This window comes from Notolepis coatsorum (assembly GCF_963971535.1).
Source record: "Notolepis coatsorum genome assembly, chromosome: 20".
NCBI lineage: Eukaryota > Metazoa > Chordata > Actinopteri > Aulopiformes > Paralepididae > Notolepis > Notolepis coatsorum.
In genome coordinates this window covers 41708951-41727364 of record NC_140184.1, presented here as the reverse complement: position 1 = coordinate 41727364, position 18414 = coordinate 41708951, and the positions used below count along the sequence as shown (strand labels likewise).

Below are 18414 nucleotides of genomic sequence, written 5' to 3'. Positions count from 1 at the left end.
CCCTTTTTTCAGGAGGAACTTAGAACTCTTTTTTTGTTGAAAAAAACAGGGAACATAGAACCCGGGGAACATAGGGATGACCGCTGGAAAAACATGATTGGTCCTGATGCTGGCTCAAAGTTTCCGTTTCACATGAAGGTTTTTAGTTTAAATTTTTTAGTGGCATGGGGCCCCTAAGGGGGTTTCCTACTGTCATTTCATATCATCCATTGATAGTTTAAGGCAGAGGGGGGGTTGCAGTTCCGCTGCTGTTGAGTACATTCTGTTAACCCTCTGGGGGTCCCTACTGGCTTCGCCTGTGTATGTACCTGTCTGAACTCATCCATCATACTGTCCTACCTGTCTGAACTCATCCATCCATACTGTACCTACCTGTCTGAACTCATCCACCAATACTGTACCTACCTGTTTTAACTCATCCAGCCATACTGCATCTACCTGGCTTAACAGTCTGAACTCATCCATCCATACTGTACCTACCTGTCTGAACTCATCCATCCATACTGTACCTACCTGTCTGAACTCATCCATCAATACTATACCTACCTGTCTGAACTCATCCAGCCATACTGTTCTACCGGTCGGAACTCATACATCATACTGTCATGCCCACTCGGTTCATCTGACTCAGGCCTCCTTATTATCCCCATAACTAGACTCTGAACTATGGTGACAGCATTCTCCTCTGCTGGCCCTCACCCGTGGAATGCTCTCCCAAACTATGTCATATACTGTATACTTCGTTTCCTTTTTTTTTTTAATCTTTTTTTTTTAATCATCGTTGAGTATGTGAGAAAGCACTATACAAATAAAATGCATTATTATTAAAATGCAACATACAGGTTTTAATAAAAGCTGACATTATGATCACTGTTCAGTCTGGTAATGACTGTTACTACTTCTACTGCATTTCAAATGTCTGTTGAGTCATTTAGCTAAACACTTTTACTCAAAGCGACTTACAATTGTGTACAACAAAGCGAGCAAGGGATAAACTTCTACTAGCTCCATCTACTACCACTACTACAATGTAAACTGTACACCATGTGAACACAATAAATCACATCAACAAGCAATAGGAAAAAAAAATCAATTGTTTTTATTAAAATCTTTCAAGACGGCAACAACTCATCTGGAAAAGTTGCCCTCACAGTATTGCACACAATTAAGCCTTATTGTCATCAAAATGGCAATAGTATCGCTGTTCATTAACTCTTTAAAAAATAGAGCCTGTGTAGAAAATATGACATCTCAACCGCTTTCAGTAGTTATATGGTTTTCATAAATAGATTCAGTTGATTTTATGTACTTCAATCACAACCCTATATACAGAACATCAGGACTAAAGTACCACACCATTCAGTAGACATTATTCACAATATTGTGTCGATGAACTCAGCAAACAAACACCATTCACCACATTTTAAACTCTCTTTCTGCCTCGATACAGAAAATGCACTGTACAAATAACTCCTTTCATAATAATCTAGGATTTCCTTAGCTTATTCAATTTCATAACCTTTATTTCAGCAGGGGAACACAAAGTGAGACACACAGCTTTCATATTCAGGTGTTCTTAATGTTTCCCGCCCCCACCCCCCGTTTTAAAGTTATTGAATGAAACTGAATACAAGTCACAACACAATCATGTCAAAGTTGTTATTTGAACCCTGAAGAACCATATAACCCTCGTTTTGAATTTTATTTTGGACAGCCCATGTATTTGCAGTTGTAGATTGCAGATTGTCAAATAAAATCACTTGGGAGTGTGAATGTGATATCACAAGAAAGTACTCAACCTCCATTGCCTTCAACTATGAACGAAGAACACTCCCATCTTTAGACAAATTAAGTTTGAAAACAATGCTCCTCTGAAAACATAAAAAGAAAGTTGTATGGTTTTTCATCCCAAGGTACATTTGGGAAGCTTGTCAACCTTATGTTGTGAAAATCCTGTCTTTATAAGAGATCAATCGTGACAAATCTCTGTAACCGATCAGCCGTAGAAATGTACATTAACAAATAATTCAAGCAGAAGGACTTTACTTACATAGATACATAAATAAATACACACATACTGTACAGTAGTATACCTTCTGGTGACACACATGTACATACAGCATACTGTTAAACACATACATACTTTAACATCCTCTTAGTTTGTGTAGGACATTTTCCAATTGCACACCATGATAAGAACAACGTACACTTTCAAGGGTAAATAAAATAATCTGCAACATTTATGCCCCAGTTGTGTGGGTGCTGTGAGAGCATTCAATTATGTTATAAGAGGGGGATAAATAACTTCACGCCCTACAGTTTAGAGGTCAACGGTGAATTGCCCTGTTTCACTATCAAGTTGCCGTGTAAAGAGAACATGTAGTGCCATCAGGTGAGAGGCGGGAACACGCTACTCACTGAAAACAAAAAACAGCTGCATCCAAATCGGATTGGAATAGTCTAATTCTAACGAATGCTCTTCACGTTAGTTGTAACGATCGTAAAATCAGTTGATAAAACGTCATATCTAAGCATCGTCTTAGACTGAACAGCAGCTTAACAAAGGCACAATCCCCGTTCATTTTGACTAGCTAACCCACCTTCCATGAAATGTTCTGTTCACATGGTAACATCATAGTGAAATAGGGCAGCAGGAAGAGGTGTTAATGATTCATGAGATGATTACAGACCCATAGTTGGGGGGTTTCAGTGCATAGATTTAACTCAGCAGCAAGTATATGTGCGTGGTACAAAGCCAGAGAAGGAAGTCCTGGCACAGCCATTTACTGAAGAAGGCACCTGCTGGTGCCAACGTTTGTGTATGAATGTTAAGCATTTGGAGGTTGGAAGAAGGGAGGGGGTGTTTGCTTTGAGGAAAGAAAGGGGACAAAATTAGGCAGCAGTTAAAAAAAGTCATTGAAACTGTAGTGTGTTATGGCTTAATGAGCCTTCTCAGGCTTTCATATGAATTATAAATTCAATAACTTCTGCTTGATGCATCACTTTTCTAAATCTGCTTGATCTACTTTACTTACACAGATCTGAAAACACAGAAGGGGTAAAGTATTCTCTTTTTCAGGAAGATCAGAGAGGAGGCGAGGAGCAGGCTTAGTCAGGCTTTCTATGTTGTAAGACTGGATTTACCAGTCTGACTGTTTCCACCTGGCATTAAGATCCGATCTGGGTAATCCAATCACAAGTGGACAGGTGTGAATGCACCCAAGATGCATTGAGATCTGATCGCTCAGACCACATTTGGAGGTGGTCTGGGCCACATATGGCCACTGTTAGCAATGTGTATGCAAATGTTTCCTGGGCCACATTGAAGGACCACCTACTAGTCAACTGTGTCATTCCTCCTGGAGTCGTCAGTCGTGTCTATTAACTTTTGTCTATATAATTTTATGCTGAACACAGAGATGGTGAAAGTATCTTCTCTCCCTTTCTTCCGTCTTTTTCCCATTTCCAGTTGGTTCTCAAATTGCATATGCTGGCTTTATATATAGGCTAAATTAGGGATGTTTGTTCATCCCCACCGTTCACAAATTCTCAAGAGTGATTTTCGTTCTGTAGATACATTCATTCATACGGGTATTATTGTAAAAGCTGTGAGGAGTTTATAAAGACTAGAGTTAATGTTGAGTGGCAATTTGGAGTATGGAATGAATAGCCTACGCAAGGGAAATGCTATGTGATTTCATGAGATAAGCCTAATACATTTTTGTAGATCCTAAGAGATACTAAATGTAAATTGGTATCGCCTGGAGAGTGGTTTTATTATCCGACTCATATCTTCCCAGATTTCAGGTAATTTGGATAACGGAAAAGCAAAATTCATGCAGAATGCAGGCGAGGTGTCTGCAAATATCCACAATGAGATATCTCCCTCCTTATTTATTTCAAACATGAAGGTAGTTGATAAGAGGGAACGAGAGGAGGGGGGAGAGAGAGAGGGAATCAAGATGAGCAGTGCATAAAATTTAAATAACTGGCCAGCAGGTTATTTAGTCTAATGCCCCTTCATTCTCAATGTTGGGAAGCTCAATTTATGCAGAATGCAGGCGAGGTGTCACCTACCTGTAATATGCACTGTACGCAGATCATCTCCCTCCTTATTCATTTCAAATGTGAAGGTAGTTTACAAGAGAGAGAGAGAGAGAGAGAAGTCTGTCTAAAATACTTTTAAATCTAAGGGATCTCACAGTGTAAATTGTAATGGAAACACAAGTGTTTTTAGTAGATATGCTTATTTGTATATTGAGCGGTCACTCGAGATGCATGTGGAGACACATTCTAATGCAAGGTGTGAACTGATGTACGTAGAGCCGTCTACTTGTGATCAGATCGCCCATATTGAATCTTAATGCCAGGGGGAATTCAGATCATTCTAATGTTCAGAGAAAACAATATAATCTTAACGCTGACTGAAATCAGGGTGAACAAAATCAGATGCAATTTATTACTTTGTAAATATGACCATCTATTCATATATATGTATATAAATTCCAGTCATTCCTACTTTGAGGAAATCCCACAAGGAATTTCTAGAGGGGAGTTTCTATAGTTTCAAGGATGACATTATCTCTCAATTGGTGTATTTCCCAGTGTTAGAGGCTAGAGGGCGCCGGTGAGGCACATAAGGATGATCACATGTAGTGTGAGCAGGTAGGCCAGAAAGAAGTACCGGGAACGAGCTCGGGTTGTCAGCAGCTTAGAGCAGTACAGGCTTCTGCCTCGAAGCCAACGTTGACAAGCCAGCACCCCACCTTTTACCTGGGAGAAAACACATCCCACATTCAGAAACAATCACACAAAAGGATTCTAAATGAAATAAGGTACAATAATAATCCAGAAGTCAAAATTCAAAACTAAACAAGTTACAGGAGCTGAACAAGAATTTGGTGTAAATTTACCTGCCTGGTTAAAGGGAAAATCCACACTACCCTAAAACTAAATTTACATTGTGCTATTCCAATGATCTTGGACAGTGAAGTCAATATCTATAAGTCACTGAATATAAATGTCTTGGTGTGATTTACATTTAAATTCCATGTGGACAACCTTACCTCCGAGTTGTGACAGAAAATAGTTTTTGTATACAGAAACAGTTAGCTTTCCTTTGATTAGTAGGAAGAGAGTTGTCGAAGCAGTTCTCTTATCAGTCCTGGACTATGGTGATGTAATTTATAGGCATGCTGTGGCCTCAACCCTTACATCCTTGGACTCTGTATATCATTCTGCCCTCGCCTGGAGACAAACACTGGTTAATTTTTAAGGCTCGTTGGTAAGCTACCTCCTTATACTACATCATTATTGGAATGGAATTTCGGTACCTATGGAACCCGTTCTAGTGACTGGCTAGTCCTTAAGGTCCCTCTAGTTAGCTCAGAACAGGGTAAATCTGCATTTTGCTATGATGCCCCTAGCTCATGGAATGAACTCCCAACAGGCTCGAGATTCTCCCCTCTGTTGCAGAGTTTAAAACCTTTGGCAATCAAGTTGTACATGTTTTAATTGATTGTTATCCTTAATTGTTATGATTGTATATGTTTTATTTTCTTTGCTTAACTCTATGTTTTGCTCAACTCTGTATGTACACTCGACGTGACTGTACATGAGGGAAACCTCAGTTGCCTTTCGAGTTTAAATAAAGGTTTGAAATGTAATTAAATGAAATAAATATAGACAACTGTCTCCCTAAGCTGGAAATCAGAGCAAAGACTCAAAACTGTGATGTCATTTTAAAGTCGCTAGGCATGGTTCATTAATTCACTTTTATGCACTTCAAAGTGTTTACTTTCTCTAACTATCACTGGCTTGTTCCTTTGCCTACCAACTTTCAGGTCTGAAGAGTATTTTTTACACCACTTTTCAACATCATTGACAGTGTGAATGGCATTTAATCAGGTCAGCTGAACTATATTTCTACTAGAGAAAAATACAGCGCTCACCCGGCATCAGATTTAGCTTATGTGCTGGAGTTTAAGATCTCAGATCTACGAACACATACATGTGCTTATGAACACAAAATTAGATGAAGACAGGGACAATCTCTGGGAATGACAAGAAATCGAAATGACAGTGGTGCTTTAAGGAGCCACTTTTTCATCTTTCAACACATTTGAGACTCAGTGAATTCTATTTTAGATTTCCTTTAAATGATCAATGATAAATTAATCAGCAAACTGTGGTGCATACCTTGCGTGTGAGGAAGGGCTGGTTGGGGTTGAGAATGAGGGCCTCCCACTCCTCCTCTGCGTCTAGCTGGATGGTGAAGTCCCTCTGACTGGCTCTGGACGGGCTGGAACTAAGACTGCAGAAAAAAGGATATTCCGATGAGCTAAAAATGGACCATGAGTGTAATTATGACTTCTCACCATTACCAGATATTGCCCCCAACTTCATGTTCATAGGTGTATAAAGTGTATGTTTTAGTAGATCTCAGACTACCTCTCACATTGCCATTGATGTTGAAAAGGGCTGGAAAAATACTCCTTGAAAGTCACTAGGCATAGTTAACCTGTTAAGCCCTAGCCATATTTTCAGACAATTTGCCTAAAAGTACATACCCAAGTAAATGGAAGATTGCTCCACTTCTACATATCCCATTTGCATGTTCCTGGACATATGGACCTCAGGGAATGTATTCCCAGTGTCAGGAATATTGTGTCTGTTACTATGCTCGAGTAAATTGTAATGAACCAAAGGAGAATATAGATTATACATTTTTATTTTATTTGATCTTTGACGGTGAATAACACCATGCTAACATTGACCAAAAGTGAAAAATTCATCAGTAATCAACAGAGCATGCTCTTCGCTCTAGACGTCTGGTTCCGCTCTCATTCGCTCATGTTGGCCCGCCCCCCCCCCCCCCCCCCCCCCAAGTTGCTCTCCGCTCCGCTCACCGCTCACCTTCATTTTCGAATCAAGCGCTCCCCGCTCCACAGCTCGCTCAGCAGATTTTTTTTGGAGCATGATGTAAATTAGCTTGATTTGACCAAACTACAACAGTCTGCACCCCCTGGGCCCCTTAACAATTGTTTGTATTGAGCCATATTGTATTGTACCCATTCTGCAATGTTAAATAACGTTTATCCATTCAACTAGCTGCTGTACTAAGCAATGGTAGCTAGCCTAGCCGCAATGCTATGGTCGATCCCATTCACGTTAGCATGTAAGCTAACAACAACAGCGTTAGGTTTAGTCTCTCGCTTTTTGAGAGACAAACTCTCCGCTCTTGGTGGTACATTGTGTTGATGACTCTGCACCCCCCCTTAACAACTGTTTGTATTGAGCCGTATTGTACCCATTCTGCAATGTTAAATAACGTGTATCCATTCAACTAGCTGTTAGCTAGCCTAGCCGCAATGCTATGGTCGATCCCATTCACGTTAGCATGTAAGCTAACAACAACAACAGCATTAGGTTTAGTCTCTCGCTTTTTGAGACATAAACTCCGCTCTTGGTGGTACATTGTGTTGATGTTGGTTTCGTTTCATCAATAAATGAGGTAGAACACAGTGAATGTTTTTTTTTTTTTTATATATATATTTTTTTTTATATATTTTTTTTTTATAAATTGGACTTTGTTTGTTTCTCACTGAAAATAAATGTTGCGTTCGCCCGAGGTCCCGACAGGTGATTTAAAGATGGCGGATTCTGCTTTGACTTAGCAGGATGTGTAGTGACGGTTCACCCTTCTCATTGGTTGAAAATGGCCTTCATGTTTGTACATCGCCACCTGTTGCTTTGGCATTGTACTACATGTATATTACATCAGTTTCTGTGTGATCGTGTGCACTGAGCGGCCCGGAGTGGCGGAGAGCTCTCACTCCGGAAGTCGCACCGATTTTATTAATTTATTAATTAATTCATAAATGTCCCATTTGTGGGGGCCCTTAACACTTTCTATGCCACGAGGTGGCGCCAGAGTTAGCGCTTCAATGCCACCATCCACTTTAATGTTATCGTTAATATCGCCTAATCTATGTTTTAAATTATGGCTATGTGTCTAATCTGCCCGTCGCTTATCAAAGAATCCTTTTCCAGTCAGTGCTGTCAAGGCAGATTGGTTTTTTATCGCTTCATTTCCGTTTGAGAGCATTTTGAAAAGCACCCGTTTTGAGGTAAAAAACAGTCCATTCTGGGGCATTCTATGATAATCGTCTTTTACTGGAATATTCCAGAACGTTGATATTTGTCGGCCTATTTATGAATCGTTTTCAAATAAACGCTAGATGATCAATATTATACATACACGCACGCCCATTCAAGCCGCGCACGGATAATCGCCGTGTTCATTTCCTCATGGATTTTTTCAGTAAAACCGATAGAGCCCATTTCACAAAACAGCCTATATCTTCATCAAAATGAGTCTGATTATCCTAACACTGATAACATAGATTCCTTACCGGACATCAGATGGTATCCAACTGGTATATTCCAATTCCTGATCACCATTCGAAAAAATCGATAAGTGTATGGATCCAACGTGTGTACAGTGCAGTACATGATTCCGCGGGGCTCAGAGCCCCCTGAATGAACCCTGGTACTCCGGCTGCATCAGTGGACTGGAAAATGTGGAGTACAGGATTTTTTCCCCCATCCATTTTCATTGAGTCCATTCCAAAATCCCTTATGTCATCTGGGAGACGATAGGGGGCGCTTTTTTCCACATCTGATCGCCGGCGGCACTCGGGTATACTAGGGTAGGCTCGCGTGATGCAATATGATTTCAGATCGCTAAAAAAAAAAAAAAAAAAAATCCGAGAAATCTCGTGAGTGGCTTTCAACGAGATATTAATAATTCCGAGATATCTCGTGAGTGGCAGTGAAAGTGTTAAAGGGGAGTTGGGGGCCCTAGATGCGAAGCATGATTTTATTGTAGGAAAGGTTGGGGAAGACAGAGGGGGTTATGTTGGGTCTGACCTTTTTTCCCGGTCCTCAGCCACACTCAGAGCCTCTTCAGCTGCCTCTCTCCTGGCTCTCTCCTCTGTCAGACATTGCTCCACCTCCAGCAGCCTGCAACACAGATACACACAGCTGAGCATTAGAGCCCGCACAACCACACTTAGGAGCCCAACGCTCAAAGAAATGTGTAACATACAGCATATTATCTACCGTAATTTTCAGACTATAAGCCGCGCCTTTTTTCCCATTTTTGGACCCTGCGGCTTATATAACGGTGCGGCTAATCTATGGATCTTTACAGCTAACGGTCACTAGGGGACCGCCTAAATCTATGGATTTTACAGGTTACATTCCACCACCTTTAACTCTATGGGCTCTATGGCCGGTCAGACATTACGAGAGCGAGACAGTTTGTGCGTTCAGTGGGAGGCGTGGATGACTAGCGGCGATAAATCATTCACCAAAACTGGTCGCATGCGAAAAGCAACTTTCGCTCAAGTTTGCGAGTGGATCCTGACAGCGTGGAGGAGTGTCAAAACATCCACGATCACCAACAGGTTCCGAAAGGCTGGACTGCTGCGTGATGAAGAGGAGATCACTGCCGGTACGTGCGGTGGGAGCGTTTAAGTTTAAGCGTTTAAGTTTGAAAGTTGAAAAGTTTGTGTGTCTGAAACGCTATGTGATACAGTACAGTTTACACAGCACAGTACATGTTATGTAGCTACTATTGCACTAAATGGTAACACTTGAATACGTTATGCAAATATGCAACTTGTTTGTTGAAATGTTAATAAATGGGAGCTTCCTCAAACAGCCATCTCTTTCCCGACAAACCCCTCTGTGCACGAACCCTTACATATGGTAATTAAACATTAAAACACCTGCGGCTTATTGTCCAGTGCGGCTTATATATGTACACATCATTCAATTTAGCTGCTGTGGCTTATATTCAGGTGCGCCTTATAGTCAGAAAATTACGGTATATATATATATATATATATATTAGTGCTGTCAATCGATTAAAATATTTAATCGCGATTAATCGCATGATTGTCCATAGTTAGTCCATAGTAAAACAATTTATCTACCTTAAACGGATCTTTTTCAAGTTCCAAGTTTTAATTCTCTTATCAACATGAGTCAACAAATGCTTGCTTTATGCAGCCATTTAACACAAAAGGATGACCCTCATGCATTGCAAATTTGCATCAAATTCAAAACAGAGTGATGCACAAAATAACTTAAGAAAATAATAATTTAAAACAATGAATAAAGTGTGCATGAAATAATAGGGGGTTAAGAAAACGTTTGGAACTTGTTCACCCACACAAGGGCTGATTAATCACACCCCCCCCCCCTCTCTCTCACACACACTCTCCCAGCTCTCTTGCCCCTTCCTCATCTCTCACCCCCCTCTCTCTCTATATATATCTCTCACACACACTTCAGAAACAAACATAGTATCAATAAGAGCATCAATAATACACCTGAGTGAAGTCTAGTAAAAAAAATAGACATTTTTTTTCCCTTTTTTTAAAGTTAATTGTGAGTTAAAAAAATAGTGGCGTTAATAGAATCGAGCGATAACGCGTTAATACTGCGTTAACTTTGACAGCCTTAATATATATATATATATGTTTTAATTTTTTATTTGTTTTACTATTATTTACTTTGCTACCAAGTAATCTATGCCTATACTAATACCTACTATGCTAATATGTGTACTATGCACTCAAGAGTGTAGCACTCAAGTTCAACACCGTTTGATGATCAATATCACTTACCCTTAGCTGCCAGAGTTGTACCCTTCCTGGCTTGTTGTTCAGAACTTGCTAAATTACTAAATATAACAAATGATGGCAAGACAATACACAACATTGTTAAAGCCAACTCCTACTATATTTCAGCGTTCACTGTATTCATGGTGCATACAGTGTCCGCGGACGTCAGGTCATTCGTAGTTCTTGCGGTCAAAGCAACTTGAAGAATGGTGTTGGTGTGTGCATGCCGTCACCATAGCAATGCCACAGTCTCTGCAATATGGACGTGTTGACTCTTTATTTAAAAAAAAAAATATTTACACACACAAGATAGATTCACAGAAGAACGGTCAGTCTCCTCACCTGTCTTGGAGTTGGCTGCCCTCTGTGGTTTCAGTGGTGACAAGGTGGTTGCTCCTTTCCTGCGGGGCTCCAGGTGGGACCTCAACACACACTGACCCCTGCTGGTAGAGACACTACTATATATAACAGGCCCCCCACCGGTGACTTCATCACCCCATTCAAATCTCTTAACTATATAGCCGTCATTTGTCCTCAAGAATACCATTCAACTATGAATTGACTGAAATGGGGCAAATTCTAACAATATTTCACAAAAAAGCAGGATGTTAAATGTTTACGTTTAGCAAGTTACTTTTGTTGTCCCTTACCAATGCTTGACCCTGGATCTGGCTCTCCAGCAGATAGCAGCGATTCTGGGTGTCCCTCAAGGTCTGAGAGACCGCCTTCAGCTGGGCTGCCACGCCCTCTTTCTCTTCCACTGCCTGCTGCAGCTAGGAGGGGGTGATAACAGCAGGTGAGGTTGGAGTAGAAGAAGAAAAAGGGGGGAAAGGACACTTTTGGAATAAATAAGCACATCTGCTGACACATGTCCATGTGCTGACAGTAACTTTTGTCGCCCCTTTATTGAAATGCCTTTGAAGTATTCTGACATTGTGAATTGGTATCACCTGGAGTGACATTGTCTGACATTAACACATTAATTGCCAAAAACGAGAATTCTCATTTCTGTGCCTCAACCGTTCAGTGCCATAAACGAAGACTCTCAATTTTAACACATTGACTGCCGTTCACGTAGATCTACGTTTCTGTCGCCCGACGGTTGAGTGCCGGAAACGTAGATCTACGTTTCTGTCACGGTATTTCTTTTATTATCTATTGCCATTCAGAATTCAGCGGGGCACCTTGTGCATACTGTTCTGAGTGTGTCTGAGCTGGCAGACGGTATTATACCGCCCACCGCCGGTCTAAATCACATTGCATGCGTGCACGACAAAGGATAATAGTGATGATCTAGCGTTGATTTCAGGAAGATCCGATAATCAGGCGAAAAATGACATCATGTTTATTGAATTACACAAAAACGCTGTTTGTGTCTTTTCCCTGGAATTGCTCAGAAGCGGCCGGACTATGTTCATATTCAAAACGGTATAAAACGGAAATGTACGGATGAAAAAATAATCTGTTTTTTGCACGTTGACCAGAAGCAGCTCAATGAGACTCGACGGCGTTATTAGACCCATAGCTATACTATAAAATATAGGTTTAGGTCTACAAAGTACAACTACGTTTACATGGGTTTAATGGACGGCACGGAAGTGGTCACTTCCTGGAAGGGGCGTGGCACTCAATGTGTTAATACGCTATTCAATCTCAGGGAGCTGTGTGTTGCCTGAAAAATGCATAGTGGGAATGCAAAGGTAACGACTAGGGATGCTCGATATTGGCTTTTTTACCGATACCGATATAGTCAGGGAACAAACTTAACTTTTTGATTTAAAAAAATACCAGCCGGGCAGATTTTTTACTAGCCAAAAATTATAAATAGCTTTTTAGTATATCGCCATGTGTTATTATTACATATAATACTCTCATATGCTATTTTCAATTAATATCATAAACAACATAAGGAATATTAGCATCATTTTGAGTGGACTGAAGGAATGAGTCAGCGTTAATAGTTTTAAATGCAAATAATTTATTGAAACATAGAAGTGGGGTCGGGACACACACACACACTGTGTTTCAACTCACCACCCCCGCATCATATTGTAGTCTGTCTTCAAACTTCCACTCCTCTCAAACATTTTTATATTTGAATATCAACATTATCTGTCCATCATCAGTAATCCTCAGTTTACTATAATATACTCCTGTCCCGAGTCCTGACTAGTGACTCCGTCGTCTTTCCAAACGCATGCACACACACACAGGGAAGGGGAGAGTGCCCCCCCCCCCCATTTCCCTTTCCTCAGTGCTGTTTACTGTGGCTCTGCCTCGTCTAATCATCAGGATTAGCTTGTTAGCTGACGTTAACGTTGTAGTGATTGGTACATAAACGTTAATTTCGGGCGATGTGGGCATAAAGGAATGGCGACGGTGCAAAGCATGTAGCTGCATTGGACTCGTTATGAGAAGAAAAAAAACATCACAGACTTATTTCGCGCCTGTAGGCGCACTGCTGTGTTAACGCTGCTCTGTTTACAACGCTGCTCTGTTTTCAAGAAACAACACGGACTGGGCGGATATCATATGACTCGCGGAGTTGCTAGAGGGTTTTCAAAATAAGAGTATCATATTAACCTGAACGTTGCTAGCTGCCGGAGCCCAGATATTATGACTGGATCTGCGCTTGGGGCGGCAATGAGACCCGCACAGGATTTTCAAAATAAGAGTATCGATATGAATTACACGCCAGCTGGCGGGCAGACTATTATTTTTAGACGCCAGACGGTAAATCTACACGCATTTGGCGATGGGCGCCCAGTTATTTTGTTCCCTGGATATAGTCCAACTCTTAATTTCCGATACCGATATCAACCGATACCGATATATGCAGGGTTACCCCCCCCCCCCCCCCCCCCCCAAAACATTTAATAATTTCAGGCAATTAACATTACATATCTCCTGTTGTGGAATTAACACAACATTATGCATACTTTTGACAATAAATAAAATCAGAATTTGTTCTTACTTGCTTGCCTGGGTAAATAAAGGTTATAGAAATGTAATTTATTTTTTTAATTATATATATTTTTTGAAAACCGATACCGATATTTTCCGATATCACATTTTAATGCCGATATCGGCCGATAATATCGGTAGGCCGATAATATCGGACATCCCTAGTAACGACTGAAACACGTTGGTACTACCCTGTATCGATTCACGTGAGATCCAACGGTGCCAATTTTCGGTAATGCAAATAATAAGTATAAGTATATATAAAGAAAAATAAGTCCGATGACGTCAACGTTTTGTTTACCGCAAAACGAAACCAAGCGTTAAGCGGTTCAGCTTGTGCAAACCAAGCATTGGCACTCTGTGTGTGTGTGTGTGTGAGCGTGAGAGAGAGAGAGCGTGTGTGTGTGTGCGAGCGAGCATGGGAGTAAGTTACTTACTAGTAGACTCGAGACGACGGAGCCCCGCTAACATACGCTACACCATAGATATATATAATAAACATATGCGCTACACTGCCCCAGAGCCTTCTAAAAAGATTCATTATAACTTTGAGAGACAACCTAACAGCCGTGAAGACCCGCCCTACTCTGCCTCTGATTCGCAGACTGTGGGTGGGGGAATGTGATTGGATCAAAGCATAGTTGACAGACACACACAGTGGAGCAGTCGACATACAGACAGAGATGCTGCTCCTGTTTGCAGTTGATAGCGGAGAATTTCGACTCGTTGCATGTTGGCGCTGTCTCGCAGATAGATAATACAGATAATACAGGGTTCCCACGCTTGCCTTGAAAACATTTTCCATGCTACCTCCTGATTTTCCAGGTACCATATTAAGTGATGATCTATAGGCCCCTGAAGCTTTCCGCCCCCATCTGCGCCCCCCTCCCCTCACACACACAACCCCCTAGGACACCTGACTACTTACTTGATTTAAAAGATGTGCCAGTCAAGTCTACATTGTAAATGCTTAGAGATTATGTCTTATTGATAATATCAATGCATGAAATAATGCAACAAGCTGTAGATCAGTGGTCCCTAAACTACGGCCCGCCTCCACATTTGGCCCGGCCCCCTAGAGCCCCGGAGCTTTACATTTTTTTTTTTAAATAAAGATTTTCTTTGTTTAAGATGGCAGCATCCCCATTGTTGGTGCTGAATGTTTGTTAGTGTTTGATCTTTTTTTTTTTTGGTTTTTAGTACTTTTAAACATCCATTTTAGTAAGTAGTAGTTTTCATTTGATCCTATACATTTTTCATTCACCGATTTGTGGACTTTTTTTTTAGTGTCCTGAAAAGCGCCTTATAAATAAAATGCATTATTATTATTATTATCATCCAGGAGGGAAAGACACTTTGGATAGTAGGGACTGCATCTCTGCCTGTCCTGGCCAGGAAATACTCTCCTCTGGCAGTATGGATATTGTAATATGTGGCGAGGGGTTGCAGCAATTCCACTGAGAGAAACTGGTCTGAGGCTGGATGACATGCCTGTATGCCTCTCATAAGTTGTTCTCCAACTCATGAGAACCTGCTCTCAAGCTCTTGCAGCATTCTGTCGAGGACTGGATAGAACAGTCTGTCTCAGCTGATCTCCTGAGCTGAGGTCTGAGCTTGTGCCACAAGATGACTCAACTACATACTCGTCCATCCTTTTCTGCTTCCTCCTTTGGCTGGTAGTATGTTCCTCAATACCAAGGCCATTACATATGGCCTTTGTCCTGTCATACATGTCCACTGCCATCTCTGAGGTGCGATAACCTTTGAGTGTGTCCTGCACTGTGCTTTTAAATAGTACAGAGCTAGAGCTAGGTGGTCTGTAGGTACTGTATATTTATTTCATAAATAGTGTTATTTATTTCATTAATAGTGTTATTATTTATTTCCTGACTTTTTTTTTCTGTGAAGATCCCGGAAAGGGTTATTAATATTTGGTTATGTGTGGCTTTCTGGAAAACAATAAATGTTTACGTTTAGGCACCCCTGAGATCGTCACACTTTTTCTGTTACAAACTGACCCCGGCCCCCACCAGAGAAGGGAAAAGTTATGTGGCCCTCACAGGAAAAAGTTTGGGGACCCCTGCTGTAGATGAACAACAATTTATTGAACTGGAACTTTGAGACACATGAGTACTGGGATTGATATATGTTCTCTCTTCCACTCCTCTCCTCATCCTGTCCGCTCCTGTCTTCTCTTCCTACTCTTCTTAACTCCTCTCCACTCTTCTCCTCAGTCATCCTCTACTCTCTTATCCTCCTCCTCTTTCATCTTCGCCCCTCTTCTCTTCCTCCTCCCTCTTTCCTTCTGTGCCTTCCTGGCTCCTCCCCCTCTCCACTCCTCTTCCTCCTCTACAGTCTGAAGATCTGAATGATCATGACCAATGATTTTTCAAAAATGTCTCACCCCAAATGTTCCTATTATTAGTATAATTTATTTAACGAAAAAAAAATGAAAAATCACAAAATAGTTAAAAGTAGAACAAGACTAGACTGGTCATGTCAACTAGTATAGAAGTAATGTCACAGCCTAATGTGAAAATGTATTGGTAGTTAGCTATCAATGCAAGCTAGCCAACACTAGCTAGTTAGTTAGCAAGCTGAATGTTGGCTAGCAAGATTGTACTGCATGTGTTTGCTAACCATCATTAATGAATCCAAATTCAAAACAAACTCCCCTAAATGTGGTGAATAACACTGTTTTAGGAAAAGTCAATGAGTGAAATAGTACATATGGGGATCAAACATAGTTCTAGTATTTTAAAAGCAAGGTAAAAATTACCTCAACAATTCTAGTGTAAGCCGCTAGCTAGCAAGATTGCACTGCTTACTAACTAACGTTGATACACCCAGGTTTACCACACAGTTAAAACACAGCTATTAATTAGATTAATTAATTACACAGCAAATTATCACGTTATGAAAATTAACTCAAAATGTATTACATTTTTTTTCTTTTTTTATAATTTTTTTGTGTATCTCATTCATTCATACGAATGTAGAATACACATTTACAGACTTTTTTTTAAAAATATGGTCCATTTGCATGTTCTTGGTATCTGATTCTAGGGACATCTATGAATCTCAGGGAATGTATTCCCAGTGTCAGAAATACTGTGGGCTAGATCCACAAAGAATGGATTGCACGGTGCAAGGTGCACCCTTACTTACAATTCATTATGAATTGAAAATGGGGGACCCTGATGTAAACAAGACGAAAGTCTTTCTCTGGTCTGCATCACCTTAACAATTGTGTGTATTGAGCCGTACTGTATTGTACCCATTCTGCAATCTGTTAATAACATTTTCATTCAATCAATCAATCTGCGCTGTGATTGATTGAATGAAAAATCTATTTTGAGTCAATTGTAATGAACCAAATGAGAATATCAATAATTAATTTTTTTTATCTTTGACTGAATAACACCATGCTCAAATTGACCAGACCTGAAAAATCTAAGCAAATTAATAGATGGAAGATGATTAAACAGAAGGTTTTGTAGATACAGTACTGAATTCTGCCATTTGGACACATGCAATTTGAAATATGATTATAGAATATAGAATATCAGGCATAAAATGATGCGATTAAAATGCGATTAATTAGATGAATTAATTACAAATCCTGTAATTAATTAGATAAATTGTTTTAATCGCCTGACAGCACTAATATATATATATATATATATTAGGGGTGTAACGGTACGTGTATTCGTCCCCGCAAATTTACGGTACGGCCGTCACGGTGCGGTACGCGCACCAATGCGACGAATACGCCCCACAGCGCAAACACACCCACATGCAGGCACTCGCGAGGTCCGTGCGAGAACAGCGCGGGTGGCCGGGCACACCGAGTCAGACTTCAGAGCGGTGGAAGTGCATGGAGGAGAAAGGCACATTTACATTGGAACAGCTGCAGGGTCATTACAGTTTTCTTTCGTTTTCTTGTTCGCCCAATAACGTTAACCAAATGAAACCAATGGAAAGAAACACACACGCGCCAACAAACACATCAACATTCTCCCCCGCCGGACTCACAGGCACAATCAAATAAAAAGAAGAAACATACTTTTCCGGACAGATCATCTGAGCTCCACTGTGTTTAAATCCAAATAATCCTTGCCATTGTTGTAATATGTCATCTGTTCTCTAGTATTCAGTCTGGTCGTGAAGTTAAATTCTCTCTGGAAGTGAAACTTAGCAAGGATAAGTTTAAAGGGGCAGTAGGCAAGTGGATGCCTGAACACAGAATGGCACCAGTATCACTGACTACCACGGCAAGCCTATAGAAAGTTATTCTATTTAATAATAATAATTATCATAAATATAATATATAAATTAAAAAAATTATAATAATAATTATTATAAATATTTTTTTCCTGTTGTACCGAACTCGTACCGAACCGTGACCCCAATACCGAGGTACATACCGAACCATGGCTTCCGTGTACCGTTACACCCCTAATATATATATATATATTGTTCTAAATAAATAATAATAACTTTATTTGTATAGCACCTTTCATACAGGGGATTGCAGTTCAAAGTGCTTTACATCAGTAAGATGTAAATAATAATACATTATTTATTTATTAAATATTAAGTTTGGAATATTTTTTTACAACTGAGGTAGGTAGATTACATTTTTTGAAACTAAAGTACCGAAGAAGGTACCGTTGGGTACGGGTATCGATTCACAGGTACCGGTTCAAATGTGAAAGGTACCCATCCCTAGTGGCATGAGGCAATAACTTCCCGT

General features: G+C 40.3%; 1 protein-coding gene across 1 annotated transcript in view; it reads right to left on the bottom strand.

Annotated features, from left to right (window-relative positions):
* Positions 1-1078: 1078 nt before the first annotated feature.
* Positions 1079-18414, bottom strand: part of LOC311246928 (uncharacterized protein) — a 139983-nt gene continuing 122647 nt past the window's right edge. The window contains exons 26-30 of the mRNA XM_084337183.1: positions 11345-11467; positions 11037-11134; positions 8932-9024; positions 6199-6313; positions 1079-4773 (exon numbers count right to left, since the gene is read on the bottom strand). Coding sequence (XP_084193309.1) covers positions 4615-4773; positions 6199-6313; positions 8932-9024; positions 11037-11134; positions 11345-11467 — 588 coding nt within the window. The 3' untranslated portion in view covers positions 1079-4614. The remainder of the gene's footprint in view (positions 4774-6198; positions 6314-8931; positions 9025-11036; positions 11135-11344; positions 11468-18414) is intronic.